Source organism: Mus pahari, chromosome 3 (assembly GCF_900095145.1).
Source record: "Mus pahari chromosome 3, PAHARI_EIJ_v1.1, whole genome shotgun sequence".
Taxonomy (NCBI): Eukaryota; Metazoa; Chordata; class Mammalia; order Rodentia; family Muridae; genus Mus; species Mus pahari.
Genome location: NC_034592.1, coordinates 94,490,854 through 94,508,333, shown reverse-complemented (window position 1 = coordinate 94,508,333; position 17,480 = coordinate 94,490,854). Strand labels below are relative to the sequence as shown.

The 17,480-nt window shown below is 36.5% G+C and overlaps 1 protein-coding gene across 5 annotated transcripts in view; it reads left to right on the top strand.

Moving 5' to 3' along the window:
* Ano3 (anoctamin 3) overlaps nucleotides 1–17,480 on the top strand; it is a 285,933-nt gene that overhangs the window by 251,927 nt on the left and 16,526 nt on the right. For all 5 annotated transcript variants that reach the window (XM_029536331.1, XM_029536329.1, XM_029536330.1 and 2 more), the window contains 3 exons: nucleotides 2,186–2,222; nucleotides 7,471–7,582; nucleotides 8,320–8,377. In XM_029536331.1, coding sequence (XP_029392191.1) covers nucleotides 2,186–2,222; nucleotides 7,471–7,582; nucleotides 8,320–8,377 — 207 coding nt within the window. The remainder of the gene's footprint in view (nucleotides 1–2,185; nucleotides 2,223–7,470; nucleotides 7,583–8,319; nucleotides 8,378–17,480) is intronic.

Genomic DNA, 17,480 nt, shown 5'->3' with positions numbered 1-17,480 from the left:
TCTCAAAAACATTTTTATGAAAACAAAAATGTGAAATTGTTGTATATATATATATATATATACTTCCTGCTTGACAATTAAGCCTTAAATTATTTTTAACACATTGTAATGAAACAACTTCTTAGCATTTTAATTATAGAGTATTTCTCAACAAAAACAGAAAGAAAGAAAGAAAGAAAGAAAGAAAGAAAGAAAGAAAGAAAGAAAGAAAGAAAGAAAGAAAGAAAGAAAGAAAGAAAGAAAGAGGAAGTGGCAGGGAGGGAGGGAGGAATTAAGATCTGAGCAGATGTACTCCGTGCTTTGTCACCCAAACCTCTACTGCAAAGTCCATCAACTTTCTAAAACAATGTGTGTCCATGTACATGTTTTCTAGAAATCCAGAAGGTATAGGTACTAGAAAAGCAGTCTCTTAGACTCTGCAAATCTGTCTAGACTTTGGTTTTGCAGTGGAAGTCATGCTCTGATTCAGAGACAACATACAGTAAAACAGGTGCAAAACTCCCTGATGTACCTTTCCAGCATTTGCTGCTCTTTCTCCCCAGTTTATTTTTCTATAATACATATTTTATACAATACACCAACAAAGTATAAATTAAAGGCTGATGCTTTCTAAGCTTAAGATGAATTCTAAAATGATTGCCAGGGCCAAATATGACCTAGAAACCTGTTTCCCTCCAGGGTTATTCTGTAATTATTTTTTTTCTGCTATTTCTGCCACCCCTGTCCTAAGTTTTGCCCATTGTGAAGAGACTAGCACAAATAACATGTTCTCTCAACACTGGTGCTACCATATTTCACACATTTGAATTTATATAAATCATAGATTCTTCCTGCCTTTAAAGTTATACTTAGGTTGTTTTGTGGACTGATTGTGGAGTGTAACATATGGATGGTACCAATTAGCTCTGTCATTTGAGTCTAGAGTACTCAGGTTCTTAATTATCTTGGATATGTCTCTAACGGGAATTTGTAACATTCCTCCAGATGTTATTGTCATCTCTTGGGGCATCCAGCTAAAGATGTTTCATCACAGATGTACAGATGAGTTCTATGAGCCAAGTCTAAAACATGGCATAGATGGTGGAAAAGTGCTCATAACAGAACATTCTAACTATCCTTCTTGCTAAGTATTTTATTCTATCAAGCCAAGTGACTGATATTCTCATTCTTCCCTGTTCTGTTAAATGGTGTTAGGATACCTACCTGCCAAATCTACTGTTCTGTAATTACTATACAGAAAGGGCTGGCACATGGGAAATAATGTAAATAGCAACTACTTGGACTTGGCTTTCAATCGCCATGAAGGCCTTCAGCTCAACACTGACAGTGGCTAGTAAAGTGTTTCTTGTCAGCTAATAAAGTCCATCCTGTTAAAATCCTTGGAGAACCTGTTATTGTCATCTGACCTTATAACATGTGTGGCATGTGAAAGAGCATGGTGCAATGATAATAACATATGCTTACAAAATCAAAGTAATCTTGTTTTAAATTTTGATAATATTAGCTCATTAATGGGAGTGAAATAAAAATAAATAAATAAATTCAAACAAAAACCCTATCAGAGAGACAAGAATACTACCTTAATGTAATTTGTCTCAAGATAGTCTTGACCTTAAAAAGAGGAAGATTTGGATCACGCCTAAAATGAAATAGGAATGGTTTTATTGAAAGAACAGTCAGAGAATCTGAACCATTCATTAAGTAATCAAATACATTACTTGAATTTTGAATACTGTGAACCTGACTATCATTTGGTTTTGTTCTAATCCACTTTGTATGTATATACATGTGGCTGGGTGTATGTTTGTCACATATATGGGGATATTTTATCAGGCTAGAAGAGGGCATCAGATACCCCAAGGCTGGAGTTGCACACATTTGTATATCTCATTTCAGTCTCTTACAAGCTGAATGAATTTTGTTAACTTTGTCTTAGTTTATGAAATAAATATTCAATGAAAATAAAAATAGTAACAGAGCAGATAATAAGGTGTCTACATGTATACATACACATGTACTTCTAAACTCATATATTGTTCAGCCATTTTATGTATGTATACAGATATAGAATACTACAGACTATAGTAATAAATATTTCTACTTGCTAAAAATGTATCCACCACACTTTAGATACTTTTTTGAAAGGATAAAAAATAATAAAATTTATCTGTATACTCTTTTGCAGGCTTATGAAAAAATTGCATACCTCCTCACTAACTTAGGTAAGTTCATTTTCCTTATTTTACTTGTAGTAAGTAAATAATTCTGTGCATATTAGCATTTATATGTTTTGTGTATTTTACCATTTTTGCCTTCAGTTATGCAAGTGTTTACAAATATCCAGAGAGGTGCTGCTGAAAATTGATGTGAATTATCATTATTTGGAAAGCCTTTATCTTAAACTTCTGAGATATTTGTTGCCTTTTCCTTATGTAGATGAGATGTGTTGAGAATGGGGATCACAAATATACTTTGACGTATATCTGAAGGTCAGAGGAAACTTTGTATGAACTAATTTGATTTTCTCCTTTATCAAATAAGAGTGTAGGCTCTGGACTGAGAAGTTGTGGGTTGAACTCGTTGTTCTGATCAATAGCCTTGCCATTTGAAACCTTAAATTCATTGACTAAAATGAAGATAATATTTCTCTCTCTCTCTCTCTCTCTCTCTCTCTCTCTCTCTCCTTTCTTTCTTCTTTTCTTTCTTTCCTTCTTTTTTAATCTTTGTTTGTTTATTTGTTTGTTTGTTTCTTTGAGACAGGTATTTTTGTGTATCTCTGGCTGTTCATAAGCTGACTCTTTATATGATGCTGCCAAACTCAAAAGGTCAACCTGGGTCTGTTTCATGTGCTGGGATTAAAGTGTGCACCAGTGCACCACCACCACCTGGATAGGTTAATACTTTCACAGAATTTCATTTAGTATTACAGTGATATATTTTAGTTTTGACCCACCAGTCCTGAAGAAAGATAGCTCTAGTAAGTCTATGTCCTATTTGAATACTGTGTTTGATTTCTATGTGTTCCTCTTATCATTATGTTTTTTGATATCTAAATTTTAGTGGATATTTCATTTATTTACATTTCAAATGTTATTGCCTTTCCTGGCTTCCCCCAAAACCCCCTATCCCATCACCCCTCCCCTGCTCCTATGAGGGTATTCCCCCACCCACCAACTACCACCTCCCCGCATTTGTATTCCCCTACACTGGTCATCAAGCCTTCACAGGACCAAGAGTCTCTCCTCCCATTAATGCCCAACGAGGTCATCCTCTGCTACATATGCAGCTGGAGCCATGAATCCCTCCATGTGTACTCCTTGGTTGGTGGTTTAGACCCTGGGAGCTCTGGTTGTTGACATTGTTGTTTTTCCTATGGGGTTGCCAACCCCTTCAGCTCCTTCAATTATTTCTCTAACTCCTCCATTGGGGACCGCATGATCAGTTCAATGGTTGACTGTAAGCATCCACCTCTGTATATATCAGGCTCTGGCAGAGCCTCTCAGGAGACAACTATATCAGGCTCCTGTCAGCATGTACTTCTTGGCATGCACAATAGTGTCTGCATTTCGTAACTGTATATGGAATGGATCCCCAGGTAGAGCAGTCTCTGGATGGCCTTTCCTTCAGACTCTGCTCCACTCATTGTCTCTGTTTTAGTGCCTATGAGGATTTTGTTCCCTCTTCTAAGAAGGACTGAAGCAATTCACACTTTGTCCTTCCTTATTCTTGAGCTTATATGGTCTGTGAATTGTATCTTGGGTAATCTGTGCTTTTGGGGTAATATCCACTTATCAGTGAGTACATATCATATGTGTTCTTTTGTGATTAGGTTCCCTCACTCAGGATGATATTTTCTAGTTCCATCCATTTGCCTAAGAATTTCATGAATTCATTGTTTTTAATAGCTGAGTAGTACTCCATTTTGTAAATGTGCCAGATTTTCTGTATCCTCTGTTGAGGGACATCTGGGTTATTTCCAATTTCAGGCTACTATAAATAAAGCTGCTATGAAGATAGTGGAATATGTGTCCTTCTCATATGTTGGAGCATCTTTAGGCTATATGCCCACGAGTGATATAGCAGGATATCACTATTGTTTGATGTCTTTCTTGTAAAATAATTTTCTGGGTAAATAATGAGTCTCGTTTCCTTAAAGTTTTGGATTAACTATATCTGTCTGTCTGTCTGTCTGTCTGTCTGTCTGTCTGTAGTTTGTGTGTGTGTATGTGTGTGTGTGTGTGTGTGTGTGTCTCAGCACACCATGGTTCCATGTAGAAGTCGGATTTTGCATCTACAATGTGTGCTCCAGAAATTGAACTTGGGTGTCAGGTTTGGCAGGAAGCACAACAAACCAAAACAAAAGTATGTAAGACTCTTTACCAGTTACCTTACTGGTTACCAGCCATCACTATAGAATGAAAAAGATTTCTTTTTTTTTTTTATAAATTCCAACTGTAAGAATTTTAGATAGTGTGTCAGATTTGGCAGTTTCCCTTCAGAAGCATGTTTACTTTTGTTTAACTCATCTTCTTGACTGATGACTCAGGAAAATAGCTATGGCTTCAGAATACAAGTGTACATACAATGTCTCCCTTGGAGTGCTCCAAGTCATATTGTCACTGACTATATTTTTCATGGTACTTCTGATTCTTCTAGTCTTCTATGATCTGATGAGCATGTCTCAGCATCCTTTTGGGGGGTCGCCCTTCTTCAACTGCTAACTCCATAATCAGACTTTAGTTTCAGCCTCTCCTGAATACTTAGTTACTTGATATAAAGTCCTTTTCTCCTTTCTCCTAATCTCATTAATTATGATACTTCCATATTAACACCTATTTAAATACTTAGGCTTGTGGGATTCAGTAAGGGTAAATATGAATATGTATATTGCAAATGCTTCAAAAAAGAAAAAAGAAAAAAGAAAGAAAAAATGTGAAAAACAAAGATTCATTTTTGACCAGTCCAAGGTTCATTTCTTAAACAGTTGTAAGAGTTTCCCCCAACTTCCCCATCAAAATGAACAAAAGCTGTATTCTAAGATTCTTTCCTCTGATGACTACAATTAGGAAGAAATACTGTAAGTAGTTTTGGTTGGTTTGTTGTTGGTCGGTTGGTTGGTTGGTTTGGTTTGGCTTGGTTTGGTTTGGCTTGGTTTGGTTTGGTTTGGTTTGGTTTTTGAGACAGTTTCTCACTATGTAACACTGCCTGCCTGGAACTCACTATGTAGAGCAGTTTGGTCTTGAACTGATAACTATCCACCTGTCCCTGCTTCATGAGTGCTGTCATTAAAGGAATGAGCCAAGTTTGGCTTTTTTTTTTTTTCAGTGTAGGTTTTGAAATTGAAATTTTTGAATAGTTTTCATTTTGTCATTCTAGAGCTACTGCCTAACACACCACAAAGTGTGTGTAAGGTGTCAATCATCCATTTATTTGTTCTTTCTGTGTTCAATTGTGCTAGTTGGACAATAAAGTAATTGAGCTATATTATCAAAAGCTTTCTTGCAGATTGTTTCAAAGCTCTCTTCTGTCTCTGATACCTATGTTAATTTCTTTAAAGATATTTTACCTCCAGAACAGATGAATTGCAAAAACAAATGACCATGGGGGTGGGCTATAATTAATAGGAAAAAGAAAACTTAGCTGTTCTAAGTGTCAATAATGTGAAAGTTTTGTTTATTTTTGACAAATAACCCAGTGATGACAGGGTTTCTGGGGGTCCACAGTTGTTAGTTAATAATCATGGTAAAATTGATATTTCTTTATGTGAGAAAATCTGACTATATGATTGTTCATACTTTTGAAAAACTCTTTGTCTAACTTAATATATGATATTCATATTACAAATTAAATCCTACTTATCATATTGACAGAACTCTAAAAAGTGCTTTACGGTTTTGTTTCCTGGACTTTTCCAAATATTTTGTTTTCAGAAGCCATAAAAGATGATTAAATCAATGTTTCAGTTCACACTTCTTAAGATGGAATAATTACATAAGCATTTCTCCAATGTGAGTTTTATTTTACTTTAGGTTATTATTCCTGAGAATTGTATTATGATGATTGTTAGTTGTTTTTTTAAAAAAATAAACTATCTTTAGTAATGAGTAGCCTTAATCACATAAATCCATATTCTGGGACGTAAAGTCAATCAAGACATGTAAGTATAGGCTTTGTCAGAGGTCAAACTGAGTTACAGGGTTACCATCTTAAAACTCAGAAACCACAAATTAAATACAGAATAATTTTTTTAAATAAAGAAACCAACACTTTAAGGACCTAATTTGTGACCAGTGGTGATATCAAATACAAATATATAACCAATAGCTAGTTTATTATCAATAACTATATGAATTAAGATAAAGCCAAGAAATAATTTGGCCATAAATATATAACTCTAGAAAACAGAATTTATATTGCCTAAATTTAGAATTCATTTTCTCCTTGAAGTTAAATGCTCATTCAGGATGAGCTAGAATTTGCTCCATGTAAAGATTTCATAGAATGTTGTAAAGTCACTGTGTTGTTATTTGTGGTAAAGACCCTAGACTGATACTAAAAATTGCCATCCATATTGTCAACTGCCCTTATTATAATTATTGATACATAGTAAGTTATTCCAAACTCATCAGCATAGGACAATAATTTTGGGAAGAGCAGGATAGAAACTCAGTAACCAAGGTTAATTTGTTAGGTAGTTTCCCTGGTCCATGCAGTTATCTACTGGTAGATAGATGATAGATATCTACGATGGTCTCTTCACTAGCATGCTAAAACTCATGTGAGATTTTTGGGGATGGCTGATCTCGTCCAAGACCTTCATCTTTTCTCATGTCACTTTCTAGATGTCTGCCTTGTGCTTGGGTATAATAGTACAATGGAGATTCTTGCATGACATCTAGCTTGCAAGGGGAGACACACACATAGAAGTGCTTATCATGCTCCTACATTTGAACTTCCTAGTCTCTTGTTGGACAGTTGAGTCACATTGCTCAAGTACGAAGTCAACACTAGAGGCAACTATATCATGATATATGTAGATTCTAGAAGAAATAACACACTGGGGACTAGTATACAGATCTCTAGTGAGAATTCTCCATGCCAGAAATGCTGTAATCTTGAACAGAATATACAGAAAGCTGAATAACTCACTTTTAATCCACGTTGCTCTTCAGAATGATTTTACCCAATTAAATCCTAGAAATCTAGACTTTTTCATGATTTCAAATGAGATCTATATGGAGCTTTTATTGATCCAAACAGATCTTTCTGCACTAGAATCTTCCCACTGTGTTCTTTCGTATGCAACGTCTTTTCATTTATTTTTGTTTTGTAATCTATATATGCTCTTTTTCTTTTTCACTAAAAGACCTGAAGTAATGGTCAAACACTGATGGGTTCTTTTTTCCTTTGGCTTTGGTTTTGGTTTGGTTTCGTTCACCTCATGTGTGTTGATGTCTGTGCTTCTTGTAGAATATCCTCGAACAGAATCAGAATGGGAAAACAGCTTTGCCTTGAAGATGTTCCTTTTCCAGTTTGTCAACCTGAACAGTTCTATCTTCTATATTGCATTCTTTTTGGGAAGGTAAGTTAACTTTGCACAAGCCACTGTTGCCATGGAGAAAAGAAAACACAAACAACATCCCCATTGCCAGTTAGGTAACAGAAGTGGTGAATTCTTGCATTCTGTTTTAGTATATTTTCTAATCATATTTTGTTTTCTTCCTCAAGTAAACTCTGACAGCTACTACCACGTATTTTTACAGAGAGAGAGAGAGAGAGAGAGAGAGAGAGAGAGAGAGAGAGAGAGAGAGAATGTCAAGTTTGTTATCATTTATTACTAATTATTATTTTGCTTAGACAAAAAAAAATTATGTATCCCTGAGTTATAATTTTTTGGTGTAGAAACCAGGATACTTTTATCAGAAATTTGAGGAGGGGAAGTATAAAATTAACAAGCCCTGTTAGCCCTCCACTAGGTGCCATGGGAACATTCAGAAGCTAGAAACATTTTGAACAAAATCATGAAGGTATTCATTAACCTGGCCCACACAATACTAAAATTCTACATAGAACAAAATATTAAATGTAAGCAGTTTGATATATCTGCACTTTCCTTACTCATTGGTAATGAGTTCATACATTACTTTGTCATTCTCAGTCTGAAGTTTCTTTGATGTTGATTAAGCATAGCAAATATCAACTGCATGGGACAAATTGCACCAGTGAATAGTTCTGTCTACCCACACAAGGACTTTGTGTGATTTGTCAGCAGGTGAACTTCACTTAGTTGTTAATGAATTCTAACACTTTTTTTTACAGATTCGTAGGCCACCCAGGAAAATACAATAAACTTTTTGAGCGGTGGAGACTGGAGGAAGTAAGTAGTCCCATTAGAGTGGGTGTGTGGATGGGAATGGATACAGGCCAGTGACTGTGGGATGTAGTGGATACAGGGTGTGTGGATGGGCATGCATACAGGCCAGTGACTGCGGGAGGTAGTGGATACAGGGTGTGTGGATGGTCATGGATACAGGCCAGTGACTGCAGGAGGTAGTGGGATGAGGAGGGAAGATGTCCAGGAGTGTTAGAGACACATTTTGGAAGAGAAGAGGTTGTTCTGTTCAAATGGAAGGAGCTTTATTTATTTAAAATAGGATGATATTTTGCAGTTAAATACCAATATTCTGGGCTCTTCTCTTATTACTTTATAAGTCATGTTTGTTTGTTTGCTTTTGTTTGTTTTCTATTTACAAGCCCTACATATATAGTTCCCAAATATAAATATGTTAGGTTTCCTTTGGTGAAGTAAAAATTCAGTCTAAAAAAAAAATTCTAACATGAATTAGTCATATATAAACCTGTGTGAATATTTCTTTTTAGGGATGTTATGCCTTTTGGGTTTTTTTTTCTTTTAAAATCATTATTAGATTATTTTATCTATTTACTTTCCAAAAGTTCTCCCTTTCCCATTTCCCCCTCCCTCAGTTCTTTACCTCCCCACCTCTGAGATGGTGCTCCTCCACTCCCACCAGTATCCCCCTTCCATGGGGCATCAAGTTTCCACAGGATTAAGCTCACCCTCTCCCACCATACAAGGCAGTCCTCTGCTATCCATGTGCCTGAGGCCATGAACCAGCCCATATATGCTCCTGAGTTTTGGCTTAGATGCTCTGGGGGATCTGGGTTAGATGACACTGTTGTTCTTCCTATGGGGTTGCCATACCCTTCAGCTCCTTCAGTCCTTCCTCTAACTCTTCCCTATTGGTCCCTGACCTCAATTCAATGTTTGGCTGTAAGTATCTGCATTTGTCTTAGTCAGTTCTGGAAGAGCCTCTTTGAGAACAGCTATGTCATGCTTCTGTCTGGACATACAATATGGTCTCAGTAATAGTATCAGGATTTGGTGTGCACTCATGGGATGGATCCCAAGTTGAACCTTTTTTTTTCCCAGTCTCTGCTTCATTTATGTCCCTGTATTTCTTTAGATAAGAACCATTACTGGTTAAAAATTTTTAAGATGGGAGTTTGACCCCCTGCCTCAACTGGGGGCCATATCTACTGGAGATAACCTGTTTGTGTTCCATCTCCCCACTAATGGGCATTTCAACCAATGTCATCCCCACTGAGTTCTGGCATCTCACACTCCAGGTCTTTGGAAAGTTCTAGAACTTCATTCTCCTGGCTCTCTGGGTGTTCCTCCTAGCTTTTCTTATACTGGATTCTGCCCATCATTTTCTCCTCCCTCCTCCCCTCACCCACCCAGTTTCATGAATTCCTCTGCCTCCTGTGATTATTGTACTCCCCTTCTAAGTTTGTTTCAGGTATCCACACTTGTGCCTTCCTTCTTGTTAATCTCCCTAAGCTCTGTGAGTTGTATCATGGGTATTCCGAACTTTTGGGCTAATATCCACTTATGACTGAGGGCATATCATATATGTACTTTTGGGTCCTGGATACCTCACTAAGGATGATTTTTCTAGTTTCATCCATTTGCCTGCAAAACTCATGTCCTCATTTTTAATAGCTGAATATTAGTCCATTGTGTAAATGAACCACATTTTCTGTATCCAGTCTTTGGCTGAGTGACATCTGGATTATTTCCAACTTCTGGCTATTACAAATGTAGTTCCTATAAACTTGGTGGAGCATCTTTGGCTGTATACCAATGAGTTATATAGATGAGTCTTCAGGTAGAGCTATTTCCAATTTTCAGAGGAAATGCCAAATTGATTTCCAGAGTGGCTGTACCAATTTAAAATCCCACACCAATGGAGGAGTGTTCCTCTTTCTCCACATCCTCACCAGAATGTTCTGTCCCTTGAGTTTTTTGGATCTTAGCCATTCTGATTGCTGTAAGGTGAAATCTCAGAGTCCTTTTGATTTGCATTTCCCTCATGACTGAGGATTTCGAACTTTTCTTTAAGTTCTTCTCATCCATTTAAGATTCCTCTGTTAAGATTTCTTTGTTAAGGTCTATATCCCATGTTTTAATTGTATTATTTGGTTTTTAGGAATTGATATTTTAGAGTTCTCTGTATATTTTGGATATTAGCCCTTTGTTGGATGTAGAATTAGTGAAGATGTTTTCCCAATCAGTAGGTTGCCATTTTGCCCTATCGACAGTGTCCTTTACCTTATAGAAGCTTTTCAGTTTCATGAGGTTCCATTTATCAATTATTGATCTTAGAGCCTGAGCTATTGGTGTTCTGTTCAGGAGATTTTTCCCTTTGTGTTCAAGTCTATTTCCCACTTCCCCTTCTATTAGATTCAGTGTAATTGTAATTGTCTGGTTTTATATATATATATATATATATATATATATATATATATATATATATATTTTCTTTATTTACATTTTAAATGTTATCAGCTTTCCTGGTTTCCCCTCTAAAAAATTAACTATCTCCTCCCTACTCCCCCTGCTCACCAACCCACCCACTTCCACTTCCTGGCCTTGGCATTCCCCTACACTGGGGTATAGCGCCTTCACAGGAACAAGGGCCTCTCCTCTCATTGATGACCAACTAGGCCATCCTCTGCTACATATGCAGATGGAACCATGAGTCCCACCATGTGTACACTTTGGTTGGTGGTTTAGTCCCTGGGATCTCTGGGGGTACTGGTTAGTTCATACTGTTCCTCCTCCTATGGGGCTGCAAACCCATTCAGCTCCTTCGGTACTTTCTCTAGCTCCTTCATTCGGGACCCTGTGCTCAGTCCAATGGATGTCTGTGAGCATCCACTTCTGTATTTGTCAGGCACTGGCAGAGCCTCTCAGGAGACAGCTATGTCAGGCTCCTGTCAGCAAGCACTTGCTGGCATCCACAATAGTGTCTGAGTTTGGTGAGTGTATATGGAATGGATCCCCAGGTGAGGCAGTCTCTGGATGGCCATTCCTTCAGTCTCTGCTCAACACTTTGTCTCTGTAACTCCTTCCATGGGTATTTTGTTCCCTCTTCTAAGAATGATCGAAGTATCCACACTTTGGTCTTCCTTCTTCTAGAGTTTCATGTGTTTTACAAATTGTATCTTGGGTATTCCGAGCTTCTGGACTAATATCCACTTACCAGTGAGTGCATATCATGTGTGTTCTTTTGTGACTGGGTTACCTCACTGGTTATCTATTTGCCTAAAAATTTCATAAATTCATTGTTTTTAAAAGCTGAGTAGTATTCCATTGTGTAAATGTACCACATTTTCTATATCCATTCCTCTGTTGAGGGACATCTTGGTTCTTTTCAGCTCCAGGCTACTATAAATAAGGCTGCTATGAACAAAGTGGAGCATGTGTCCTTATTACATGTTGGAGCATCTTCTGGGTATATGCCCAAGAGTGGTATTGCTGGGTTCTCAGGTAGTACTATGTCCAATTTTCTGAGGAACTGCCAAACTGATTTCCAGAGTGGTTATACCAGTTTACAATCCCACCAGTAATGGAGGAGTGTTCCTCTTTCTCCACAACATTGCCAGCATCTGCTGTGACTTGAGTTTTCCATCTTAGCCATTCTGACTTGTATCAGGTTTTATGTGGAGGTCGTTGATCCCCTTTGACTTGAGCTTTGAACGAGGAGCTAAATATGGATCAATTTGCAGTCTTCTACATGCAGACAACCACAAAGACCAGCACCATTTATTGAAGATGCTTTCCTTATTCCACTGATCATTTTTGGCTTTTTTGTCAAAAATCAAGTGTCCATAAGTGTATGGATTTATTTCTGGGTCTTCAATTCTCTTCAGTACCAATATTATGTGGCATTTTTCACTATTGCTCTGTAGTACAGCTTGAGACCTGTGATAGTGATTCCACCAGAAGTTCTTTTATTGTTGAGATTCTTCTTGCTATCCTGGGTTTTCTGTTTGTTTGTTTGTTTGTTTGTTTTTCCATATAACATTAAAAATTAATATTTCCATGTCTGTGAAGAATTGTGTTGGAATTTTGATGTGTGTCGCATTGAATCTATAGATTACTTTCTGTAGGATGACCATGTTTACTATTAACATATTTACTATGTTAATCCTTCCAGTCCATGAGCCTGAGAGATCTTTCCATCTTCTGAGGTTGCCTTCGATTTCTTTCTTCAGAGATTTGAAGCTCTTGTCATACAGATCTTTCACTTGTTTGGTTAGAGTCACACCAAGATACTTTATATTATTTGTGACTATTGTGAAGGGTGTTACTTACCTAATTTCTTTCTCACCCCATTTATCATTTGTATAAAGGAAGAATACTAATTTGTTTGAATTAACTTCATTTCTAGACACGTTGCTGGAGTTTTTATTAGCTGTAGAAATTCTCAGGTAGAATTTTTTTTTTAGTCGTTTATGTATACTATCATATCATCTGCAATTTTTATCCACTTGATCTTCTTTTGTCTTATTGATCTAGCTAGAACTTTGAGAACTACACTGAACTACATAGATAGGGAGAGTGGGCATCTTTGTATTGTCCCTGATTTTAGTGAAATTGATTTAAGTTTCTCTCCATTTAATTTGATGTTGGTTGTTTATTTGCTGTATATTGCTTTTATTATGTTTAGATATGTGACATGAATTTCAGATTTCTAAAATACTTTTAACATTAAAGCGTACTGTATTTTGTCAAAGGCTTTTCAGCATCTAAAACAATGATCATGAAATTTTTTTCTTTGAGTTTGTTTATATAGTGGATTACTTTAGTGTATTTTCGTATATTGAACCATTCCTGCATCCCTGGAATGAAGCCTACTTGGTCATGGTGAATGATGGTTTTGATGTGTTCTTGGATTTGGTTTGCAAAAATTTGGAGTAGTTTTACATTGATATTCATAAGCAAAATTAGTCTGAAGTTAGTTCTCTTTCTTTCTAGGTCTTTATGTAGTTTAGGTATCAGAGTAACTGTGGCTTCATTCAATGAATTAGGTATTGTTCTTTCTTTTTCTATTTTGTGGAATTGTTTGAGAAATATTGGTATTAGGTGTATTGGTTGGGAGGTTTTTAATCACTGCTTCTATTTTCTTAGGGGTTATCTACTGTTTAGAGTGTTTACCTGCTCTTGACTTAACTTTGGTATGTGGTATCTGTCTAGAAAAATCATGTTTCATCTCGACTTTTCCAGTTTTGTTGAATATGGGCTTTTGTAGTAGGATATGATTATATATTTTTTAATTCCCTCAGTTTCTGTTTCTACCTTTTCCTTTCTGACTTTCTTAATTTGGACTTGTTGATTTTCTCAAAGAACAAGTTTTTGGTTTTGTTGATTCTTTATATCATTCTTTATGTTTCTAATTGGTTGATTTCAGCCCCGAGTTTGATTGTTTTCAGCCATATACTCTTAGTGGGTGTGTTTGCTTCTTTTTGTTTTAGGGCTTTCAGATGTGCTATTAAGTTGTAAGATCTCTCTAGTTACTTTAAGAAGGCACTTAGTGGTATGAATTTTACTTTTAGCATTGTTTTCATTGTGTCCCATCAGTTCGGGTACTCTGTGTCTTCATTTTCATTGAATTCTTGAAAGTCTTTAATTTCTTTCTTTATTTTTTTTTCCCTGACAAAGTTATCAATGAGTAGAGAGCTGTTCAGAGTATGTGGGGTTTCTTTTGTTTTTTGTTGTTATTGAAATCAAGTTGTAGTCCATGGTGATCTGATAGGATGTACAGGATTATTTCAATCTTCTTGCATCTGTTGACACTTGTTTTGTGACTAATTTTATGCTCAGTTTTGGAGAAGATATCATGAGGTTCTGAGAAGAAGATATATTCTTTATTTCTTTATTGATTTATAATACATATAGCCCATGGAAACAAGATGAGAATAGGATTTCTGCATCTCATGAGCCTTCCCTGAAGCTGAAGTCCTCCAAATAGTAGCACATTCTAGAGTGAGAAGTCTCTTTGTCAAACTTTTGCCATTATACCTGTCTTAAATGACAGTGCCCTTATTGAACTTTAGTATTGATATTATCCTACAAATTTTCTTCTCAATTCTAGAATCATAAAATAATTTTTATTAATCTTATTTTCTAAGATGGTGATATTTACCAATTCAAAACTTACTTTTGTGCTAAGAATAATGAAGTATTTCTACTAAATAGAAGCTTTGCATTTAATACCAAAATCAGAGTCTATATTTGTTGAAGCTTATATCTTATAATTATGTCTGTGTCTGATCTCTGTTCTCCTGATGAGAATTTTGTTCTTCTTTCAATGAAAGTGACTTTAATAATGATTCTATTCAAAGAAACCCAATTAATATATGGTGTTTTTGATATGAGATTATAATGTAGAAGGAGTTAAGAAAAGATTACAAAAGAAAAACGAAGGGAGAGAATGTTCTAGTCTCTATACAAACCTCCTCAAAATTACCAGACTGATGATGTCTTTCTAGATCGTTTGAAAAATTATCTCTGCACATGGATGAAGCCTATCACTTCCTCACAACTCCTGCTTTACAAGAAAAAAGCTGGGCTCAAATGTTCTTTCGCATTACAACCTGTTCTTTGCCTTTAATTTGTCATTCATGACTGTCTGGTTCTCCATGCTAAAATGTTAGTAGTAATAATTACATTACCAAGTTATTTATAGATAGGAGTTAATTTACAAAGCACAGTAAACACAACCCTGGCCTAAGAAATAATCTTCACAAATTGTTGTTTATACTTTATCACTGTTTTGGACCATGGCTGTACTACTACTATTCTATGGCCAAAGACAAAAAATAAGTGTTATTATACATTCCTATAACCTTAGCATTTGAGAGTTGAAAACTGAAGATGTCACACTACATGCAAACTCTGAGTGCCTAATGAATCCCAGACTACATGGGCTGTTGTAAATAAGACACTGGGAGGGGGCAGATGTCTGGAAGTCTCAAGTTTTTCAGTTTTCTTTTGTCCTGGTTATAGATATGTCTGCTAATTTGTTTTTATTGTTATTTATGGCCAAGAATGATGCAGACAACCAACAAAAGTCTGGTCACCCACTTAGTAATTTAAGGAGTATTTCAATCAGGGTGACTCAGCTGGGTAAGTTAAGAAACCTAAAGTGGCATCAGAGGAGCTATAGCCGTGCAGATGCACATTGATGCCTTTTTTTAATAATTTAATTTTATTTGTAATCCATCTTTTACACTCCATATTCCATTCCCTGCCCCTCCCCTCTTACCCTCCAACTGCTCCATATCTCACACCTCCTCCCCACCACACCCCATCTCCAAACTGATGCCCCCACCCTCCACCCCATCTGACCTCTGAACTCCTTGGAGCCAACAAGTCTCTTGAGGGTTAGGTGCATCATCTCTGAATGAACATAGACCTAGAAGTCCTCTACTGTATGTGTGTTGGGGGTCTCATATCAGCTGGTGTATGCTGTCTGTTTGGTGGCCCAGTGTTTGAAAGATCTCAGGGGTCCAGATTAATTAAAACTGCTGGTCCTCCTATAGGATCGCCCTTCTCCTCAAATTCTTTCAGCCTTCCCTAATTCAGTAACAGGGGTCAGCTGCTTCTTCCATTGTTTGGGTGCAAATATCTGCATCTGACTCTTTCAGCTGCTTGTTGGGTCTTTTGGAGAATAGTCATGATAGATCCCTTTTTGTGAGCGCCCCATAGCTTCAGTAATAGTGTCAGGCTTTGGGACTTCCCCTTGCCCTGGATCCTACTCTGGGACTGTCACTGGACCTTCTTTTCCTCAGGCTCCTCTCCATTTCTTTCAGACAGAAACAATTATGGGTAAAAGGTGTGACTGTGGGATTGCAACCCCATCCCTCACTTGATGTCCTGTCTTCCTGCTGGAAGTGGGCTCTATAAGTTCCCTCTCCCTACTGTTGGGCATTTCATCAAAGATCCCTCCCTTTGAGTCCTGGGAATCTCTCATCTCCTAGGTCTCTGGTGCCCTCTGGGGGGTCCTCCTGATGCCCTTTTAAGAGCTACCACTATCACTTATAGTATTCAAATATGTATTATCATAATTATTATTTTTATTATTAATTATGAAATTGTGGGAAGTATTGATTAATCCTTGAAAATCCTAGAAAAATAATTATAATGCTGGTATCTGAATAATGTCTCATAACCCTCCTCCACATTTTCCATTATAGATGTGATATTCAGTGGCTATATTTATCCACATAGGACTGGATGTTCTAGGAAAAGAAAACATTACAATTGTAATTTATTATGCACCTTAAAAATCTCCAATTATTAAGTATGAAAATTAAAGATAATTATTGGCTCTAAATTCCTTCACATAAGAAGCAAATATGAACACAAACTTTATGGTGGACCTCTGATGGAGGGACTGCAATGGACAAACTCATCCCTTTATTTGGTAGCATTGATTATCATGTAGAATAGGATGTCATCAGAAATGAACAAGTGTTTTGTCCTTGGGTTCTAGTAGTCTATGTGCTTAAATTTCCAATTTGGTAGACCTTATCTGGGATGCTTAGCTCCTTCCTTTTAGTACTGGTAATAGGAAGAGGTAGCATATACTCTCATTTGTGAAATTAAATTAACTTTTGCATTTCAAGCAAAAGGTAAAATTGATAATAATCAGTATAAAGAAAGAAAATGATACAATTTGTCAGAACCTTTAAGAAGTGGCTATATCATATTTATGATTCTCACTATAGTTAGGTGATAACACAAAATATCATGTAATTCAATGTACTTCAAAAATAACTACATAATTCATTATTAGATTGTTCTAAATTGCTGACATTTAGCAAGCACTTACTACATGCTGACATACTCCAGCAATTGTTACTAAGAGCTCTTTCTATATGATTTTATTAAATCCTCATAATTATTCCTATTACTACTATTGAGTAGTAGTAGTAGTAGTAGTAGTAGTAGTAGTAGTAATAGTATAGATGAGTGGACAAAAAGTAGAGTAGTTTTATATTTTGCCTAAAGTCACAAACTTGATGAAATTATGAGGTGAACAAAAGCAGGAGAGCTTCAAAGACTTGCTCTGCACACTGTTTTCCAGCCACCACTGGGACAGCGTGTG